We start from the raw sequence: 19157 nt of genomic DNA on the forward strand, positions 1-19157 counted from the left end.
AGAAAACTGATCTAAATTTGAATGGGTCTTTGTGAATCTCAAGTTATCCTCTAGCCCCAGAGCACATTAACTGGGTATTTTAAAATGACATTTTAATGAGAGTATTGAAAACAAAATAAAACTGAAAAATGGGATCTACCAAGTTATTTTAAAGGTATGAAATGTTCCTTAAAGTGACAGGAAACTCCATTCTTAATTTAGACCATGAATTTAGGCACTGGAGCAGCCTCAAAACAGTGGGTGACAGTACACACACAATGTGGAACTTCAACTAGGCGCAAGAGGGTAGACAGAAGTTATAGTTTCAGACTTAACTCTGAATCTCTTTACTTTTATATAAGTTTAAATGACCCCTTAATGTTCATTTTTGTGTGTGGTTTAATAAAGTAGTAGTTGGCAGCTGAAAGAAGAACAAAGGAAGGCAGACAGTGAGGCTCTGCTAAATGTTTTGGCCTGAAATCTAATGAAAACCACACTTCAGCTCCAAAATATGCTTTACGTGGCAGTGTATAAAATCCAGTTTATTGCTTTCTGCTTAAATGCTGAGCTATACCAGAACAAAAAAATGCCTTAGTATGATATAGGCAAGTGAAGGCTTTCTAAAATCCCATAGATGATTATACTTAAAACAGAAAATATCAGAATTTTAAAATATTCTATTGAGTATCTCAAATCTCCACGTTCTTTTTCAGCACTATCTCTTCTGCTCTGAAAGGCTTTTATAATTAAAAAATGCATGAAAAGTGTCAAAACATAATAAAGCAAGCTTGTCATGTTTATATACAAAAGACAGAGCAAAGAAAATATTATTTATTCAGTGATCCTTTTTAAACACACATTCACAACATAAAATTGTATTTATTCACTAAAAACCTTTAAGGTTGCCCACATTTTAAAGTCTAACTAACGGTTTACTGTTTGTTTTATTCTATTTTAGTTTTATTGTGTTCTGTTTCTTTGGCAAGAGATATTTCACATTCAGAGAAAGCCTCTCATACTATAGTTAAATGAGCCAAACTGCATCATATCCTCAGGGCATGGAAACAAAGAAGAAAAATGCAAAATTACTCTGTAAACCTGCTGGTTATAAGAACGGCTCAGTTAGACATATCAAGCACAGCAGACACACATAATCACTGCTGTAGCTCGCCTGGCAGAATGACTTAAGCAACAAAATATGTATTAGAGGAGGCTTGCATGCAGTGGTACAGTTGAATAAAAGAAATACCCTTGCTTGACTAAAATCAGAGTTTCAAGTGAAAATAAAGTGAAAATACCTGCTGTACCATCTTGCTCTCTTTATCCTCCATAAACTTAGCAGCTGCTCTAGTCCCAGGCCATGCAGCATCTGCCCAAAGCAAGCATCAATTATGGATGAGAGCGTGTGAGCTATGTAATGTGTGTATGAGTGTGGATGATAGGGGTGTTGAAGGAGGGGGAGCTAATGCAAGCCTTACTGACCTCCCACTCAACATCTGACTGCTCCCAAAACCTAATCCAGATGGGACTCTTTCAGTTTGCTAGGCCTCGCCCCATCAATCACAGCAGGCCACTCCTCTGTCTCCTGCTACTAGTTTATAGAGTGCACCACTGAGCAGATGATTACACACAGAAGAAGAAAAAACACAGCTTGACTACATTAATAGCTGTTTAAAAAACATTAGAAATGCTACTTTGTAAATTGCCGTAAGCTGAACATTTTCATTTTTAAAATAAGATGATTGTATTATAAGTTATGGAAAACCCTAAACCTCCAGTACTTTGGTTTTTTGGCAACTGCAGTTTATAGGAGAGAGAGAGAGTTTAATCTTTCCTACAATTTGAAAAGTTAACAGCAATAAAATTTGTGTTTTAAAGTTGCTTAATACCCATAGCAAATGTAGGCAATAAAAACCATTGTCTATTTTACATTAAATTTACTTTACCCTTTCTTTATAATTGAAATTGTTTTGCCATCTTTATTTTGTGGTATCCTTCCTGCCCACCAAGGGAAATATTTCAGAAGTGCTTCCAAGCTTTACTTTTGTGCGGCAGCTTAAGCAAGCTAATACTTCACTATTAAAGGACCTTGTCTAGATACTCTAGAGAGAGTCTCAGAAATGATTAAATTTCTAATTAAAATCACATAACACAGAAGAAAGCTAAGACAACACAAAGAGCCCCAAAGAATTCAACTTTACTGCCAATCTGTCATGGGTTGTCACCGGATTCAAGAAGTTAGAGGCAGGACTGAAATGCAACAGGTAAGTTTTTATTTACAAATGTCCCAAATTCCCAGAAAAAGAAAATCTGGATAAACAGTATTAACTGTATTGTTATACTCACAATCCAACTCAAATACACTGGGTTTCTTTAACAATGCAGGATAATTCTTATAGATTTGCTGCTAGCACTTCTTAGTTAAGGATAATAAAAACAGCTGCTTCAGGTTTTTTCACAGGGAATCAGACATCCAGCCTCATTGGACCAACTGACTAACTCTGCAAGCTTTCTCTCTTGCCGTTTAATAACAGGACTGGGCCACTTGACTTGGACCATTTGACTTCTCATCCAAATTCAGACACAGAAAATTCTGTAACTTCCTCCCGTTCTTGGAAAGGTAGCTGCAAAGCCAGTTCTGCCTCATATTTCACTTAAAAACAAACTCTTTCCAAAGTAAGGGTGTTCCCAAAAGGAAAGAATGAAAGAGGGAAAAGAACAGTTTTTATTGGACAGAATCAGAGAGAGAGAGAGAGAGAGAGAGAGAAGAAAAGAGCAGGGGGTAGCCTCAGGGATTTGTATTATTTCCTTGAGTGATGGTATGATCTCTTTTCTCCACCAAACAACCTCATGCACAAGAGACAAATATGTTCCCAATGTCCTCTTCATATGCACCATATTGCACCCTGATAAAAAGCCTGAATCCCAGCTATCAATATATGTCCAATTAGTAAATGAATTAGTGCCACTGCTCCGGACCATTTTATTAGCACAACTATCTTTTTTGTGTGTACTGGGTATGGCCATATGGCAATGGTTAACAGCAAACAGGGATTATTCTTCCAGGATGCAGTACCAGAGATTCAGTTGTTCTCTCCCTTGAGTGGCACCTTTATGTTACTGGTAATTTTGTATGTTTTTCTTTTGGATATGCTTTTCAGCTAAAAAGTATGGTATGTACCTCTCTCCAATTTAGCTATGTTAAACTCCATGACCCACCTCAACATTAAGGATGCTTGGGAAATCAGAGTGGAATAGAAATCTGAAGCATTATATAATCTCTGAAAGTATATTTCATATATCCACCATGATGATGGTACCTCTTCAGTTCTTTCTTTTGCTATGTTAAGTGATCATCTGTCCACGGGCACATGATACAAATAAAGCTCATCAAGTGAATTATCTTTTCAAGTGATTTAGTAACCCAGCAATAAATATAAACATATGGGGCCAGATCCCACAATGTTTCACTGGCACAAAGTGGCTGTGAAGTTGCCCTATATAGGAAGGCCAAAGAGTCCCTGGGTGTGCAGAGGGAGGGACCATGTTCACAGAGTATTGTGCTCTGGTGATTCCTAGCTGGCATAAATGTCCTTAGGGGCTATGCCAAACCAACTCCGTTAGAGCAATCCTGTGACTATTCTAAAGTTGTGCTGGCAGCCAAATCAGTCCCTGGCAGCACAATAAAATCAGGGGAGTACAACAGGTTTGTTGGCTACTTTTGCACCCTTTCCACCTGTCAGATTTTGTATCAGAGTAGTGGGTCTGCTGTATCTAGCTCCAGTCTTGCAACTCAGCTTATGTCTCCTCTTAACTTCTTCTGTTGGAAGGGCAAACCTCAGACTAGTGCTGCCCTACATTTTAGGTTTTTAAAAGTACATTAATGTGGCATTTTTAAGACTTGGCATTTTGGGAACAACAAAGACTTTGCTTCTACAGATCAGGGCTTCCTCTCTCACTCACCTACCGCAACATTTTTTATTTTTATTTATTTATTTTTTTTTTTTTTACTTATAAGCACAAATTTGGTGCATTTCAAAGCTGAAATTTTTTTCAATGTATTACTGTCAAACAATAACATACATTTTGCAAAAAAAAAAATCAGCTGCAAAGAAGTGCAGCATGTTCTGCTCTGCACTAATTCTGTCAGTGCTACATATCTCTGACATGGAATATCGGACATAAACACTCCCTTCCCTAGTGCAATGGGCTATTCCCTGAGAAACCTTTCAGGGAAATAAATAATTGTTTTCCAAAAACAGAAAGAGTTTCTAACAGCAATTTAAAGGGGATAGGGGGACTAATAAAGAATTCAGTACAGAAAGATTTCTCAAAGGTATTTTCTCTTATATGATTGTCATAATTATACATTAGCCATCTGTAGCCTTCCATCCAAAAGATCACAAAGTTTACAAACAGTAAATTAACCATCACAAAAGCCCCGTGAAGTATAGACTGTGGCAAAACCAGGAATATAATCCAGATCTTTTGACCTCCAGTTATGAGTTGTTTTTTTTTAACCCACAAAACTACACTTCCACTTAACCATTATGGTGGTAGTTCCACCTCACTAAACAGACCCTCCCAAACTGTCTTTTTGATATATTTTGATACGTGGGTAAAAAGGAATAGAGGTGTTTACAAGTTTGAGATAATTGATTTAAAGAAGAGAACTAAAAGAAGAGACTGGGGATTTTTTGCACAAAAGAAAGCAGAGCCTATCATGTAAAAATTCATATCTGTACTGAGGTAAAGTTAATATAAATATGGGAAACATACATGCTTAATACTGACCTTATTCCGAATGTAAGTTCATTATACAGAACAGTCCAAACATAAAATAAAGCAGATATTAACAAAATCGCTTTGTCCCTATTCCTGTATTTTAGACCTCATTTGCATAGCCAGGATCACGTTCCTTCGTCATAGCAGGGAATGAGCATGACAGGGGCTCTAGACTTACCACTGCTCAGTGTAACAGGCTTCATATAGCACTTGATGTGATTTGCATCTGCATGCAGCCTCCATTCACAGATATGCTAGAGCACAGTGCACAGGGACCATGCAGTATCCATCCAGACCAAACGTGTGCTCTTGGCTAACATCACATAGCTAAAGCAACCAGTATTTGAGCATGAAACAAAACAAAGTGGGTTTTAAGTAGGAAGAATTTACCCTCTTTTCCTCAAGAAAAAAAAATCATGCAGTTGCCACTCGTGGTAAAGGACCAATGGTTTGATCTAAGTGCTGCATAATCTTGCTCAGAAAAGATTGGTCAGTGCCATTCTCCCCTAACTTGTACAACCGCTGAAACTCTAATTTAATGGTCATGTTAAAACATGCCAGGTTGTCCGATGGTTTTACGTGTGCAAGAGGAATTTTCAAGATCTGACCTAATTTTACTACATAGTCAGAGAACTACAATCCACAATGTAAATAATGTTACATTAAAGTAAGAAGTTACTTATTTTTTTGTCTTTAGCCCCTCTGGGCTTGTTTCTGTGGAGAGTAGAATTCCCACTGAAGTCAATGGATTGAACAGGGCTCAGGAGTAAACCCTTGAAATCAGGAAAAGATGCAAATGGTTCATCTGGGTAATTCATTTCCATAGCCACAAGAATTGCCAGATGTGTGGCTTCAACAAAGCAGAGTACCTTCAAATTTAACTCACAATTTCCCATGATCTTTCAAGGTTCACATTATTTTTCATACCACATACAATTATTTTGCCCAGCAAAATCCGAATGGCAAGAAAAGGCACTAGCTACTCTATGAAGCCCACTTGCTGCCCTCCAAGAACTTCTCTCAATTATTTGAGATGGATTTGGCAGGCTACTTTAACACACTAAATAGCGATTGCTTTTTTGCTTTTATCTACAATCACAAAGTTAAGAAATTGGCATCCTCTACACCGCATATGAGTCCACAGCTGTTCTATAAACTGAGAGCTGTAATGTGGACAGTGACATGTCTTACTCAATTATCTGCCACATTTACTCACTATATTTCTATAGGTGTAGAAAGGACACTTAATTGACCATACTTACCCCATATAAAGAACTATGATTTAGTTTTAATTCTCCTGTAATTTCCATCACATCTGTAAACCAATAGTGAACACCAGTTAACTGCATGTAAACTTTCTAGTTCTCGCTGTATTCTGGTTCACTAAAGTTTCATATCTCCTGTACGCTGCTATACTGAAGACGAAACACACGAGAATCACAGTAGATATAATACACTTTTGCTCATTTTATTCCTCCGCATGAGGTCTAAGGCCCCAATCCTGCAAAGATTTAGATATGTGCTTTACACAACGGGAATAGTCCCAATAAAGTCAAACATGACTACTTAAGGTGAAGAATGTAGATAGATCTTTGGAGGATTATGGCCTAACTGAGTCTCTGGGATCGCATGTCTAGCTCATTCACCTTACTGTTCAAGGATTGACACATGCAATATTTACAAAGGGTGCAGGGCAAAGGGAACAGACTAATTGGGTAAATACAAATCAAATCCAGTTATAAATGTATGTATCCAAATTTGACAGACTTGTCATGAAAGTAAAGAAGGAAATGTTATTTACTCCTTCTCATAACACAAGAACTACGAGTCACCAAATGAAATTAATAGGCAGCAAGTTTAAAACAAACAAAAGGAAATATTTTTTCACACAACACACAGTCAACCTGCGGAATTCCTTGCCAGAGGATGTTGTGAAGGCCAAGACTAAAGCAGGGTCCAAAAAAGAACTAGACAAGTTCATGGAGGATAGGTCCATCAATGGCTATTAGCCAAGATGGACAGGCATGGTGCCCCCAACCTCTGTTTTCCAGAAGCTGGGAATGGGCAACAGGGGATGATCACTTGATGATTACCTGTTCTGTTCATTCCCTCTGGGGCACTTGGCATTGGCCACTGTCGGAAGACAGCATACTGAATTAGATGGACCTTTGGTCTAACTCAGTATGGCCTCTCTTACGTAGGTTATTCACTAACAAATACTTGCAATACAGTTGAAATCATACATTTTAAATTCTGTTCCAGGTAGACCCTAGCATCTCAGTTACAATTTTCCCCTAAAACAATTTATTGGATGTCTCAGGGAATTGTGAGGACAATACTAATTTCTTGTTTTTACCTGCAGTTCTGTCAATTCAAAAAGGCTGTCATTAACAGTTAAGCTGTTCCAAATTCACAGTTGTTAACCATCCGACATTAGATTAAATAAATGTTTTCTTATAGACAAATTTCATTGCATCACAAAACACACCATCATAATTGCCAACTTTGTTAGCAGTATCAACGCAGAGGCCAATGAATGACCATAGATACTTAGGGTAGTTTACTCATACTATTCTTGTTCTGTAGACACAGTATTTTAAATTTTTGCCAATCTGTTACTTTTCACATACACAAAATTCTCTTAGTTAAAAATACGCAAGGAATATGGGTGTTGCCAGTTTCACAGATGGGCAACAAAAATGATGAGAAGCATGGTAAGACTTCTGTATAAGAAGAGAGTGAAAAGATTGCACCTTCTTAAATTAGAGATGAGATGAATAAGGGAAAATATGATAGAGACACACACAATTATGAACAGAAAGTAAACTGGACACTGCTAGTTAACCTCTCTCAAAATACCAAAGGAAGGGGGCATTTGCTTAAATTTAAAAATGATAAAAGGAAATACTGTTTTACACAATGCATAATGAACTTGTAAAACTCACTGACAAGACAGCATCAGGCCAAGAGTTTAATGGATTTTTTAAAAAGCTTATACATTTAAATGCGTTATTTGAACATCTGCAGTTACAACAGAAAGAATAAATTATAGATGCAGATCGTATAAAAACCTATATTTAAAAAATGTTAGGGTTACAAAATCAAGCACTTTCAAGTTAGGATATTCAAAAAGTAATGCTGCTCAAGCAACCTTAATTCAGGTCTTGGAGGGTTCGTCTACACAGGGATAAAAGCCCCACGATCAGCTGACTCAGGCTCATGGGTTTTGGGCTGTGGAGCTAAATATCTCTGTGTAGGCCAGAAGTTCTCAAACTGGTCAGTGCACCCCCCTCAGGGGGCATGAAATGTATTCTGTGGGGCATAAGAAGCTTTGGGGGGAAAACTTACTGCACACATTCAGAGCTGGGTCGCTAGAAAGCAGCAGCTGCTAGCGAGCACCCAGAGATGAAGGGTGCATAAACTACTATAGACACAAAGACCGGGGGAGTGACCAAATAAGTTTGAGAACCACTTTGTAGACGTTTGGGCTTGGGCTGCAGCCTGAGCTCTGGGACCCTGTGATGGGGTATCTGCCCCACACTGGACTAGAAAGGGTTAACCTCAGATGGGAGCAGGGGAGGTGAGTCCTTCATGTGGCCAAGGGGCGATGACTGTGTCCCTGGCAAGCTGAAAGAAAGCTAGCACCACAGACAGGTCAGTTGCTGGCAGGGACCAGGGGAGCAAGTGAGATCTCCTGGCAGTCTGCAGAGATTGGGCAGCTGAGTGCCCTGAGGCTTGAAGAGGACGCTGCGCTTCATGACACTGTGAGAGGAGCTGCAGGCAGATGCAGAGATGGAGTAACTGTGGCAAGTCATGTATAGGGAGTGTTGGCCTTGTGCTAATCCCCAGAGTGACCAAGAGGAGGCACCAGTCCAGCAGTGAGTGATGAGCGCTGTGACAGACCCTTCACTCTCGCAGAATCCCAGCATCAGGCTCCAGCCTGAGTTCAAATGTCTACAAAACAGTTTTTCAGCCCAGGAGCCTGAGATCCGTGAGCCAGTGAGAGCTGATCTGGGCCAGCCATGGGATTTTTATCCCCAAGTAGCCATGCCGTGTGTGTCTAGATTATGACAGTCGTTAATTATATGATCCCATACTATTTTTTCTATACGACAGACAGTCTTCATGGAAAAGCTAGTTCTTCGTTATTTCTTTTTATCTTCATCATGCAGTCTGTGGCCCAAGTGCTTATTTACCACTCCTCATCCACACCCTGCACAAGCAACTTGTTACGTTTTGAGTGCTTGACTTTGAAACAAAATATTCTTTTAATGTCATTTTTTGTGTGTGTGTGTGCGTGTGTGTAAACCACTCATGCTTTTAAGGAATAAGTTTATGGAGGTTAGAAAAAAATGTCTCATACGGTCAGGTTATTGCATAATTATCCACTAGGGTAGATTCTTACAAGTAAGGCACCTTTCTCCTCGCTTTCCCATTATCAGTACTGCCATTTGAATACAGCATTTTCTAACACCTTAATCACCTAGGCCTTGGCTACACTGGCACTTTACAGCGCTGCAACTTTCTCGCTCAGGGGTGTGAAAAAAACACACCCCTGAGTGCAGCAAGTTACAGCGCTGCAAAGTGCCAGTGTAAACAGTGCCGCAGCGCTGGGAGCCTGGCTCCCAGCGCTGCAAGCTAATCCCCATGGGGAGGTGGAGTACCTGCAGCATTTGGAGAGCTTTCTCCCAGCGCTGGCGCCGCGACCACACTTGGGCCTTGGCTACACTGGTGCTTTACAGCGCTGCAACTTTCTCGCTCAAGAGTGCACTTCAAAGCGCTGCCGCGGGAGCGCTCCCGCGGCAGCGCGTTGGAGTTTCGAGTGTAGCCAATCCCAACAAAACCCTGGCGACATTTAAATCGAAGATGAAACTCCCACTGATTTCAATGAGCCTGTTAAATATCACTTTCTAATAACACTAGAGATTTGCTGATGTAACTATCTGTTTATGAACCTTTCATTCAGCTCCCTTGCTTATGTCCAAAGTCAATTTACGACCTGTTATTCTTACTAGTAATTTTTTTTTGTAAGTAGCCTTTGTCTGCAATAATACAGCATGTTTTAAAAAAATAAATTAAAGCAGAGAGCCTTGCACCCAGATTTGCAAGGGTGTTTAGGCATTGCTCTATTCACCAATGCAAGGTCTAAAGACCAGATTTTGAAAGTTATTTAGGCACCTAAACAAGCCGAAAATAGGCATCTAATGGGATTTTCAAAAGTACCTAGGCTCCCACTGGGAGTTAAGCACTTAAAATCTGGCCCTTAGTGTCTTTTTGTTGACAGTTCTTAGTACAGACTGATTTAGTTAATGGATATATGGCTTCGTATGTGATGAATTAATAATCCCAGATATCTCTTGAACAATTTCTGTTTTAATAATTATTTCACAAAAAAAAAAAAAATTAAAAAAGGAAAGAAAAAATCTTGTGGCTCTGCTAACCACATTAGAAGCCAGAGTGCAAAAAAGAAAAGGAAACCTGATTATTTTTATGATTAGTGCGCACACACACAGGCCCTGTTCTGGCATGAGCCTAACTTTCAACATGAGTTTCCCCATTAAACTTAACTGAATTTAGTAGGGATTACTTACATGCTTACAGTTGGTAATGAGACCGAGGTATTGCTGGATTGTGGCCATGGTACCGGAACGGGTCCGGCTGCAAGATAAAGTCATATATTCTCCTGACCAACACAGAGATTTTATAAGCCATGTTGGCCATTTAAGTTTTGGTATTACTACTGCAATTAATACAAGACTTTGAAATGTAATTCAGACCGAAAGCAGTTTTGTTATTTGGTTTCATTGTAAACTAACAAAAAATGTAATTTTAAAAAACCTTTAAAAAAAACCCACCAGAATTCAATTAAAATAATTGTCAATGGTGCACAAGTATCTCCAAAAACCTGATTCCAAACCATTATTTTGGATACAAATGTAAATAAGCACAGTAGCTTCAGCAAACTGCCTAGCAGACATTAGAGAGATGAGTTGGGTCAGGTAATACCTTTTACTGGATTAACTTCAAAGAGACAAGTTCTTGAGCTACACAAAAGCTTTTCTGTCCTAAAGTTGAGTTCTGTATAGTTCGAAAACTTGTCTCTCACCAACAGGAGTTGGTTCAATAAAAGATATTACCTCACCCGCTCTGTCTCTCTAATATCCCGGGACCAACACGGTTACAACACTACAAAAAAAAAAAAAAAAAAGAGTCTACTTTACAAAACCGCCACCAAATTTACCAAATTTCAATGCAATTATCTCAGGACATTCTGCTCAAGGGTAACTCGAGATTAGCAGGTCAGTGAATGTTGCATGTCAGGAATTAAGGGCAATCGGAAGGCTATAAGGGCCAAATGGCATAGCATCTCTATGTTTCTTGCCTCTCTCTAGCCAGAGTAATCGCTCCATAACAAACCCTGATTTACTCTCCAAAAGCAACAATGGCAAAAGGTTGTGTTTTTTTCTCAGTCTTCACGACACTTAACCTATGCTGGATCATTTTGGACAGTCAGCAGGGCAAAGAATCCCTACACAGTTCACTCATGATGTAAGTGAGAAAGGTTCAGGCTTAAGTGGAGCCAGTGGGGCAGATCTACTTGTAATCCCATCTTTTCTGACATAAAACCAGACGTGCAGCCCTCTAGACATTAATAAAATAAATGAGCAAACTCTGCTGGTGTGATTTTTCCCACACCACACTTTGTTGGGTCCCCTTCAGTCTTAATGAATGTGAATAATACTTGGTATAAAATGAAGACATGCCAATCTCTCTGTCCAAGTGAGAATGCTATTCAGAGACTGTCAATCCTTTAGATTGCAGGTTGCAATCTGATGATGAATTTTTTTAAAGGATGTATAATTAAAATGGAATTCACTGTGGCTGGTAACCTCCATGAACATCTACTACTATGTTATTGTTCACAGAGAAGATCACACCGACACAGCACTCTCATTGTGAATGACCTACTAATTCCTAAGTGAATTGTTTGTATACTGTGTTGTAATGGAGGGTGCATGGTAATTAACACATTATCTAAGCAATTAACTCTTTTAGTTTTGGCATCACATGCAGATTAAAAATCTGTGATCTAATAAATATAAGGGAGAGAAACTTACTGATCATTTCTAGTAAGCATCTTCCCTCGAATGGATTTTGAATTATCGCTAACATAGATTTCACTGGCACCCATACAAGTGTCTTCACGTTTATATCTAAAAATAGCGATAGCTCAAGTTCTGTATAGCAGTTGCACTTAAAAAGCTTTAATTGGTCTGTTTAATATTGCCGGTTCTACTGGTATTAGCCATTTTAAGTACACAGAATAACTCTCAAACCAGTAAAGTAATCTTTCAAAATGGAAGAAACTTTTAAAATGTGACCCCCACATGTTGACCAAGTATACTGGCACTCTTGTGAATTCAAGGTTTAGCCACAACAACATTACCTATTGATTGCAAGGCACAAAGAGTCAGGATTATGACTTGAACAGAGTTTTGATTAGAACTAGTCTGCAGTTATTCCTACAGAATCCAACATGATTTTGTAATATCAGTAACTGAATCATTCTAATTTTTCCCCCTGCTGAAATTAGCCTGAAAAACTAGAACTATTGAATCCTGTAATGGGTTGGGCTGGCTTCACTTTTATACTGTGTGTGAACTCAAATAATTCAACATCATCTCTCTTTTTTATTTAATTAATTTTAGTTTTCCAATATTTTTGTTGCCTGTGATTGAACATAGATGGCCTGATTTGAGATGACCACATTGTACAGCACTGCTTTCTTGTTGGTACTGGAAAGAGCAGCATTCATTTTTTGGCACTGTGCTGAAATTATGGAACATCACGTCTGATGCTATTTACTTTCTAAGATTAAAATGACTATCAAAATATCATTGGGCACAGGGAACAGAGAGATTGGCTTCCTGCTTCAGCTACATTTTGTTATATTTGTTTATCACTGTGATCATTCCTGTACTTCAATTAATGTTTATGTTAAGATGATTTTATAGCCTTTATGAACAACTATTTGTTTCAACGTTTACTGTTAGCAAAATAAACCACAACACTAAACTGAAGGGCAGCTTTGCTCACTGCTTTTGCTGAGGCGACAGGCACTCAAACTTACTGATCCAATGCTGCTTTTAAATACAAAGGTTTCCACATACTGTCAAAACATCACGAAGGACTCCAAAGACACAAGAATCAATTTAAAGAGTGAATCTCGTTATAAGGAAGTGAAGAGCAACTCCTGAATTGCTTCAGTGTAACTGAAAAGTGTTTTGCTCTATTATACTGCTTGGTGAGTTCCACTGTGCTTATCTCCTACAAATGCTGCTATTATTACAGGTAGCAGCATAGTGTGGTAGATAGGGCATAGTAATGGGAGTCAGGGGACCTGGGTCCTTTTTTCACCTCTGCCAGAGATATGTTTTTGTGACCTTTGGGAAGTCATTTTACCACTCTGTGCCTTAGTTTCCTCATCTGTAAAATAGTGATAATGATACATCTGCTGTTCTTTTTACAGTTCGAAAGTGTAAAGATCTGCATTCAAGGGAATTCTTTCTTCCAGCACTTCCTCTCTAGAGCTACTGCTTTAGGACTTACACAGTCTTCATGAAGTCAAAAACTCACAAAGCACAATTACTATAGCAAACTGTTATGTAAATAAAGGGCTCAAATGGTAAAGGTGCTTGACAAAGGTAACATGCATACTGCTGCTTTGAGAAATATGACAGTTTAAAACAAAATGAATCATGGGACAATGCACAAGAAATTGCACCCATCTTATTTCTAACTCTCATGTTCTTAAAAATGCATCTGTAAAATTACTGCTCCAACCAATTTCATGTGGCATTTAATACATAGCACAGAGGAAGATTTTATTTGGAAGGAAGTATATTCAGAATATTGTTTTAAATGTACAACTGTGTAATAAACACTGCCACTAATTTCCAACTTAGCCTCGAATACTGTACTTAACTTTTACCTCATGTGCACATTCTTTTTTGTTTCCAAAACAAGATACCACTGAGAAAAAAATCAATTCAAACACAGAGTTTCTTAAAACTAAACATCCTTTACAACATCAAAATCCAAACCTTAGTTTTTACATGTTGATAGTCTATATTCACTTATTTTGGGAAGGCAGAGTAGTAGATTTTAAAAACTTGCTTTAAAACTTGTGAAATCAACTGTCTAGTATTTAAACTGGAACAGTTACACTTCAAATGAAATAATCTGAAAATAATTTTAAATAGTTCAGTATTCGCTAAGTGTACAGCTAATCAGATAGAGAACATTGCAATTGCTTTAGTATTCAGGCAGCTTCTAGTTGCTAAAGAAATTCAGATTAGATACAGCTATATAAAATTGATTGCTGGTAGGTATTCAATCAGAAAAAGTGGTTCTTTAAAATAGTACAATCACATGTTATGGTACACCACTCGTGTCAAGTGAAATTTAATCATATCAGCATACTTAAAGAAAAATCCTGAATACCTGCTCATATCCCCATGCCAGGAGGGACTACACAAGACTTTATGAAGTCTTTCCCTTTTAGTTAATATTTTGATGTCTGTATAGAACAATTCGGATACGCAATATATCCCACAACTAATCTATTACATTGTCTTCTTCAGGGCCGGCTCTAGGTATTTTGCCGCCCCAAGCAAAATAAAATTTGGCTGCCCTCACCCCAGCCCTGAGCTCCCCCCTGCACCCCCTGCTGCCCCAGCTCTGGGCCTCCCCCTTCCCACACACCCTTGCCGCCCCAACCCTGAGCTCCCCCCCCTACTCACTCCTGCACCCTCTGCACCACCAGGCCTGGCCTACACACAACCTATGCTGCACCTCTGGGCACCCCCCTTTCCCCCCACCCGTGCCCCCCATCCCCTGCCACCCAGCCCTGGGCTCTGCCCCCTCCACCTGCACCCTCTGCAGCCCCAGCCGGCTCTTCCCCCCTCCCTGCACCTCCTTCGCCTCAGCCCTGGGTCACTGGTGACTTGATTCAGGGCAAAGTCATTCAGCAGGAATTTTGGATGTGCACAGAACACAGACAGGACTGGTTCCCATATGGCTACAGAACTGCAGTAAAGTGGAAGAATTTTCATTGTGATATTGGAGGATATCTAGATGCATATTATAAACTGTCCTCCATAAATGAGGAAAAGTCAAGGTGCCTTTATTATTCTTTGTTCACTCTTCGTTCTCTATGGGGAATTTTGCCAAATCGCAATATCACTGTCTTTCCTTTTTAAACAACTTTAAAAAAAAAAAAAGTCAGTGACGTTGAAAATAGCAATTCCAGTCCTAAAAACCACCGGGATGCATTTCTTGCTCAATTTTATCTACTTTTTCTACAGCAAGTTACAGTGGATCAGTATATTTGATTTGAGAGAAAGGAAGTAACAGCTGCCCAAATTGAGCTTGAGCACTCCTGAATTTTGAGGTGTTCAAATCTGGAAGGCAGGTGCTAGTTTCCCTTTCTGAATATTAGCTAAATCTGGAAAGGAAAAGTCAATTTCTGCTTCCATGGCTCAGAAGTGGAAATCCTCCTAAGTGCCTGGTACTGTATCTAAAGCTGCTCAGGTCCAATAGAGCCTCCCCTCCCTTACTGTTCATTTTAAATTCTAGTGGGACCCACTTACCTCCCTTGCTAGGCTTCAGATAGAGAGGGGCACTGTCTATTTAGTCCACCCAATTCCTTCTTTGGGAGCTGCAAGGGGAGGTATCCCTAAGCCAGTCTGGGGATGTCTTCTGAAGGGGATATCTGGGGCAAAGCCTTCTACTCCTTGGGCACACTTGTTCCCCATTCACAGTGCCATCCTGCTCTAGCAGTGAGCTCAAGCTGCAGCATGAGGCTTCGGCTATCATACTCCCTCTCCCACTTTCCTGTTGGTAGTGGCCAAGGGAATACTCGAAAATGTAGTTCTTTCCCTGCTCCAGGGCAGGTTCTATAGGCAGGGAGCTAACCAAGGAACTACAGCTCCCAGGGCCCCCTTTTGGTTCTCAGCTCCCAGGCTCAGTCCCTGCTAGCTGCCGCCCCTGCAAATGGGCTGCCCCAAGCAGCTGCTTGCTTTGCTGGTGCCTAGAGCCACCCCTGGTCTTTTTTAATGTATGCTTGGCATAACTGACCTCATAGAGCAGAATGTGCACTGTCAATTTCTTCTGTTCTTCTAAAGACTGCTCCAGTAAGGGATGAAATGGAACAATTCCCTTGAAGTAGAAAATAGGCATATTCTAGGTGCTGCTAATTTTCTTGGAAGAAAGGCAAAGTCATCCCCTTGCCCCTCGTTAAACCACCTACAAAAAAAACAGTAATTTATGCTTGCTAATGCCCAGAGTTGATTTTCCTTGAAAGACTGAAGCCTGGTCTACACTACACAGTTAAGAGTGAAGTAAGTTGGCTTGCATCGACCTGGTTGTGGCAGTGTCTTCACTTAAATTTGGGTCTCCCTGACCTAAGTGCCTTTCTACACCAATTTAGTAACAATACCTCCGGGAGCAGCATAGAGTCATGGTGGATGTAAATAGGCAGACACGGCATTGCTTACATTGACTGATACTGGTTTTCAGGAGCCATCCCACAATGACAACACTCCTCGTGAGGGTGTTCACCACTGACACAAGGAGCCAAGTATATTTACATAAGCAATTTAATAACTGCTGTGACTGTATACCGACATAAGTTAGGTCGACATAATTTTTAGTGTAGACATAGCCGTACGTGTGTGAAGAGGATGTGCTGTATGTTATTCGCTGGAACAGACAGATTTCTGAAGTATGATACAGAAATCAGTGTGTTCTACTGTAATAAACTCACTTATTTCTGTACAGGGGAAGAGGGCTTGGACAGAATAATAAAAATTCACACTAATTCCTTTGCTACAATTTACAGCAAATGAGTCAAAGGTACATACTATGGAGACAGCTAAAAAATGCTTATAATTCCTGCAATTTCAATGGAGATTTCTGTAGAATTATATGGACTCTTCACACCCTCCTTGTAGGATTCTGAAGGAAAAGATGGACTGTCATGCTTATTAAACACAAGAGACTAACTTCAGGCAGGGAATAACTTGACTTCAATCCCCAAAACTCATTTTCTCCACAGTTTCTACAGGAGGGGTTCTCAAACTGAGGGTCGTGAGGTTATTACATGGGGGGGGGGAGTTGCGAGCTGATAGCCTCCACCCCCAAACCCTACTTTGCCTCCAGCATTTATAATAATGTTAAATACAAAAAAAAAAAAAAAAAAAGAGAGGGTTAATTTATAAGGGGGGATTGCACTCATAGGTTTGCTGTGTGAAAGGGGTCACCAATACAAAAGTTTAAGAAACACTGCTCTACAGGCATCACCCCTCAACACCCCTTGTAGCTGCTATAACTGAAGTCAAGATGGGCTAGAGACATGGATGTGTGTTAGATATCCACTTTAAAGGAGTCTTAACCTACTTAAGAACCATTCTGTCTTAAATGGATAGAAACTCTGCACGGACTGAAAAGCCCCAGAAAACAGTGTCCAGGATATGGCCTAAGTCTAAAAGGGGGAAGTTTGACTAATGTTGTGCTCATCTGTAGTTATCGTTCAAAATCAATCTTATTATTCTGCAGACCCCGTCACTGGCTCCCTAATCTTCACACTCATCACCTGTCTTCATCTCGCCTCCCATTTTATCCTATCCCCATCTTTAGCTCTCCAGGCACTCTTCCATAACTTCCCTCCTAATTGCTGCCTTTGTCTCCTCCTCCTCCATCCCACTTCACAGGCCTAATTCTCCACTGCTTAACACACTATATAGTCATTTACACCTGTGTCAAGTGAGCGTGAAGTGGATATAGAATGCAAACAAATTGGGAGTGGGAGCATTTTGCACCCACTATGAACAGGCATAAATGACTGCAAAAGATACAAGGCCATAGAAACCAGGGCCTATGTCTTCTTTGGTCACAAATAACCTAGAGACTTTGATTCACAAGTGTTCAGTCTATTTTTGCCTCTTCTTTTTCATGTTCCAAAGGTCCTCTTTTAAACTCCACCTTAACTCCTAAAGATCAGCTACTTAGCTGGTATAAACTGTTATTGCTGCATTGGAGACAATCTGGCCCTGTGGCTCTTGTAAAGCTTTCCTACGTTGAACCATTCATGAATGGTGTTTCTTTATCTTTTGCACCGTTCTCGTGATCAGAGCTGTCTGAGTTATTATTATTATAACTTATCTGTATTACCACAGCACCTAAGAGCCCTACTCATGAACCAGGACTCCACTTTACTAGGCACTCTACAAACACAGAAGAAGACAGTCCCTGTGTCAAACAGTTTAGGTTGCAAATTATTCTGGGCAGGGATCTTGGGTGGCTACAACCAGTTTGAGTGAGCAGCTTTTATGTTATGGGCCATTTTAGTCCCTAGAGGGCCCAGGGTCAGAGGACTGGACATATAGCTGAGAGCTTGGCACAGTTGAGGAAACAACCCCTTCTGAACAAACATAACAATAACAGTAGTTTGCTTTTGTTTTAGTTAGTTTGGTTTAATTTCCTGTGGATGATTTAAGATTTTAGCAATATGGGTTACTGTCATTTTTCAATGCTACTACTAGTATTTGTCCACTGCCTGCAATTTTGGAAAGCAATAAATATAAATAAAACAAAAGAGAAGAAAGTTTTTCGTGAAGGAAATCTGAGAAGGTTAACTGAGGTCTCAAATAAAAGTCAACAATTATTAGTGTCTCCAAATAACAATGAAAATAGATATCCAAAACCAGTTTTTTGGTGTAATATATACAATTGTTTTGTGTCTTATTAAGAAGAAAATTCAAGTGCATCTTCCGAAAATAGCCATGGCAAATTGGTTTAACTTTGTTATTTTCTAATTTAAAAATTACCACCTGAAATAGTCAAGGTACTATCTTAACTTCATTTTGGTTACACAGATTGAAAACTCAGCTGAATGACCAGATTTAGGATCTACCTCACACTTTGGAAGCAAATACATTTAAAACATCAACACATCACTGATACAACAAGGATACTGCATCAATATAGTGTATCCAACAGAGTAGATGCAATATTATGAATACATGCTGAAAAAGAGGCTTAGCCTTGACTGCTCTATGCTCAGGAATGAGAGTGAGGGTTTTAATCTTGATTCTGAAACTCTCTCTTGTGTTTTGGAGCAAATAAACAAATCTCTCTGCCTCAAGTTCCCAAGTCTGTAAATGGCATGTTAATGCACACCTACGTACCAGGGATGATTAGGATATGCCTGGTTTAAATGAAATAATTGTACACAGAACCTCTTTAATCGGTTTAAGTTAAACCAGTGCACTCTCTCATTTTATAACACTTTTATTTCTCTAATCTGGATCAAAGATTTGTAAATAATCTGT

General features: G+C 39.5%; 1 protein-coding gene across 18 annotated transcripts in view; it reads right to left on the reverse strand.

Moving 5' to 3' along the window:
* The window catches only part of RBFOX1 (RNA binding fox-1 homolog 1), a 2554959-nt gene that overhangs the window by 231172 nt on the left and 2304630 nt on the right, over positions 1-19157 (reverse strand). Inside the window, exon 1 of one of the 18 annotated variants that reach the window (XM_075069302.1) lies at positions 1278-1407. The exons of 16 other annotated variants lie outside the window; for them this stretch is intronic. In XM_075069302.1, coding sequence (XP_074925403.1) covers positions 1278-1310 — 33 coding nt within the window. In that variant the 5' untranslated portion in view covers positions 1311-1407. Of the gene's footprint in view, positions 1-1277; positions 1408-19157 lie in introns of those variants that run through there. One more of the 18 variants, XM_075069305.1, reaches the window with a different exon arrangement.

This window comes from Chelonoidis abingdonii, chromosome 9 (assembly GCF_003597395.2).
Source record: "Chelonoidis abingdonii isolate Lonesome George chromosome 9, CheloAbing_2.0, whole genome shotgun sequence".
Classification (NCBI taxonomy): Eukaryota; Metazoa; Chordata; order Testudines; family Testudinidae; genus Chelonoidis; species Chelonoidis abingdonii.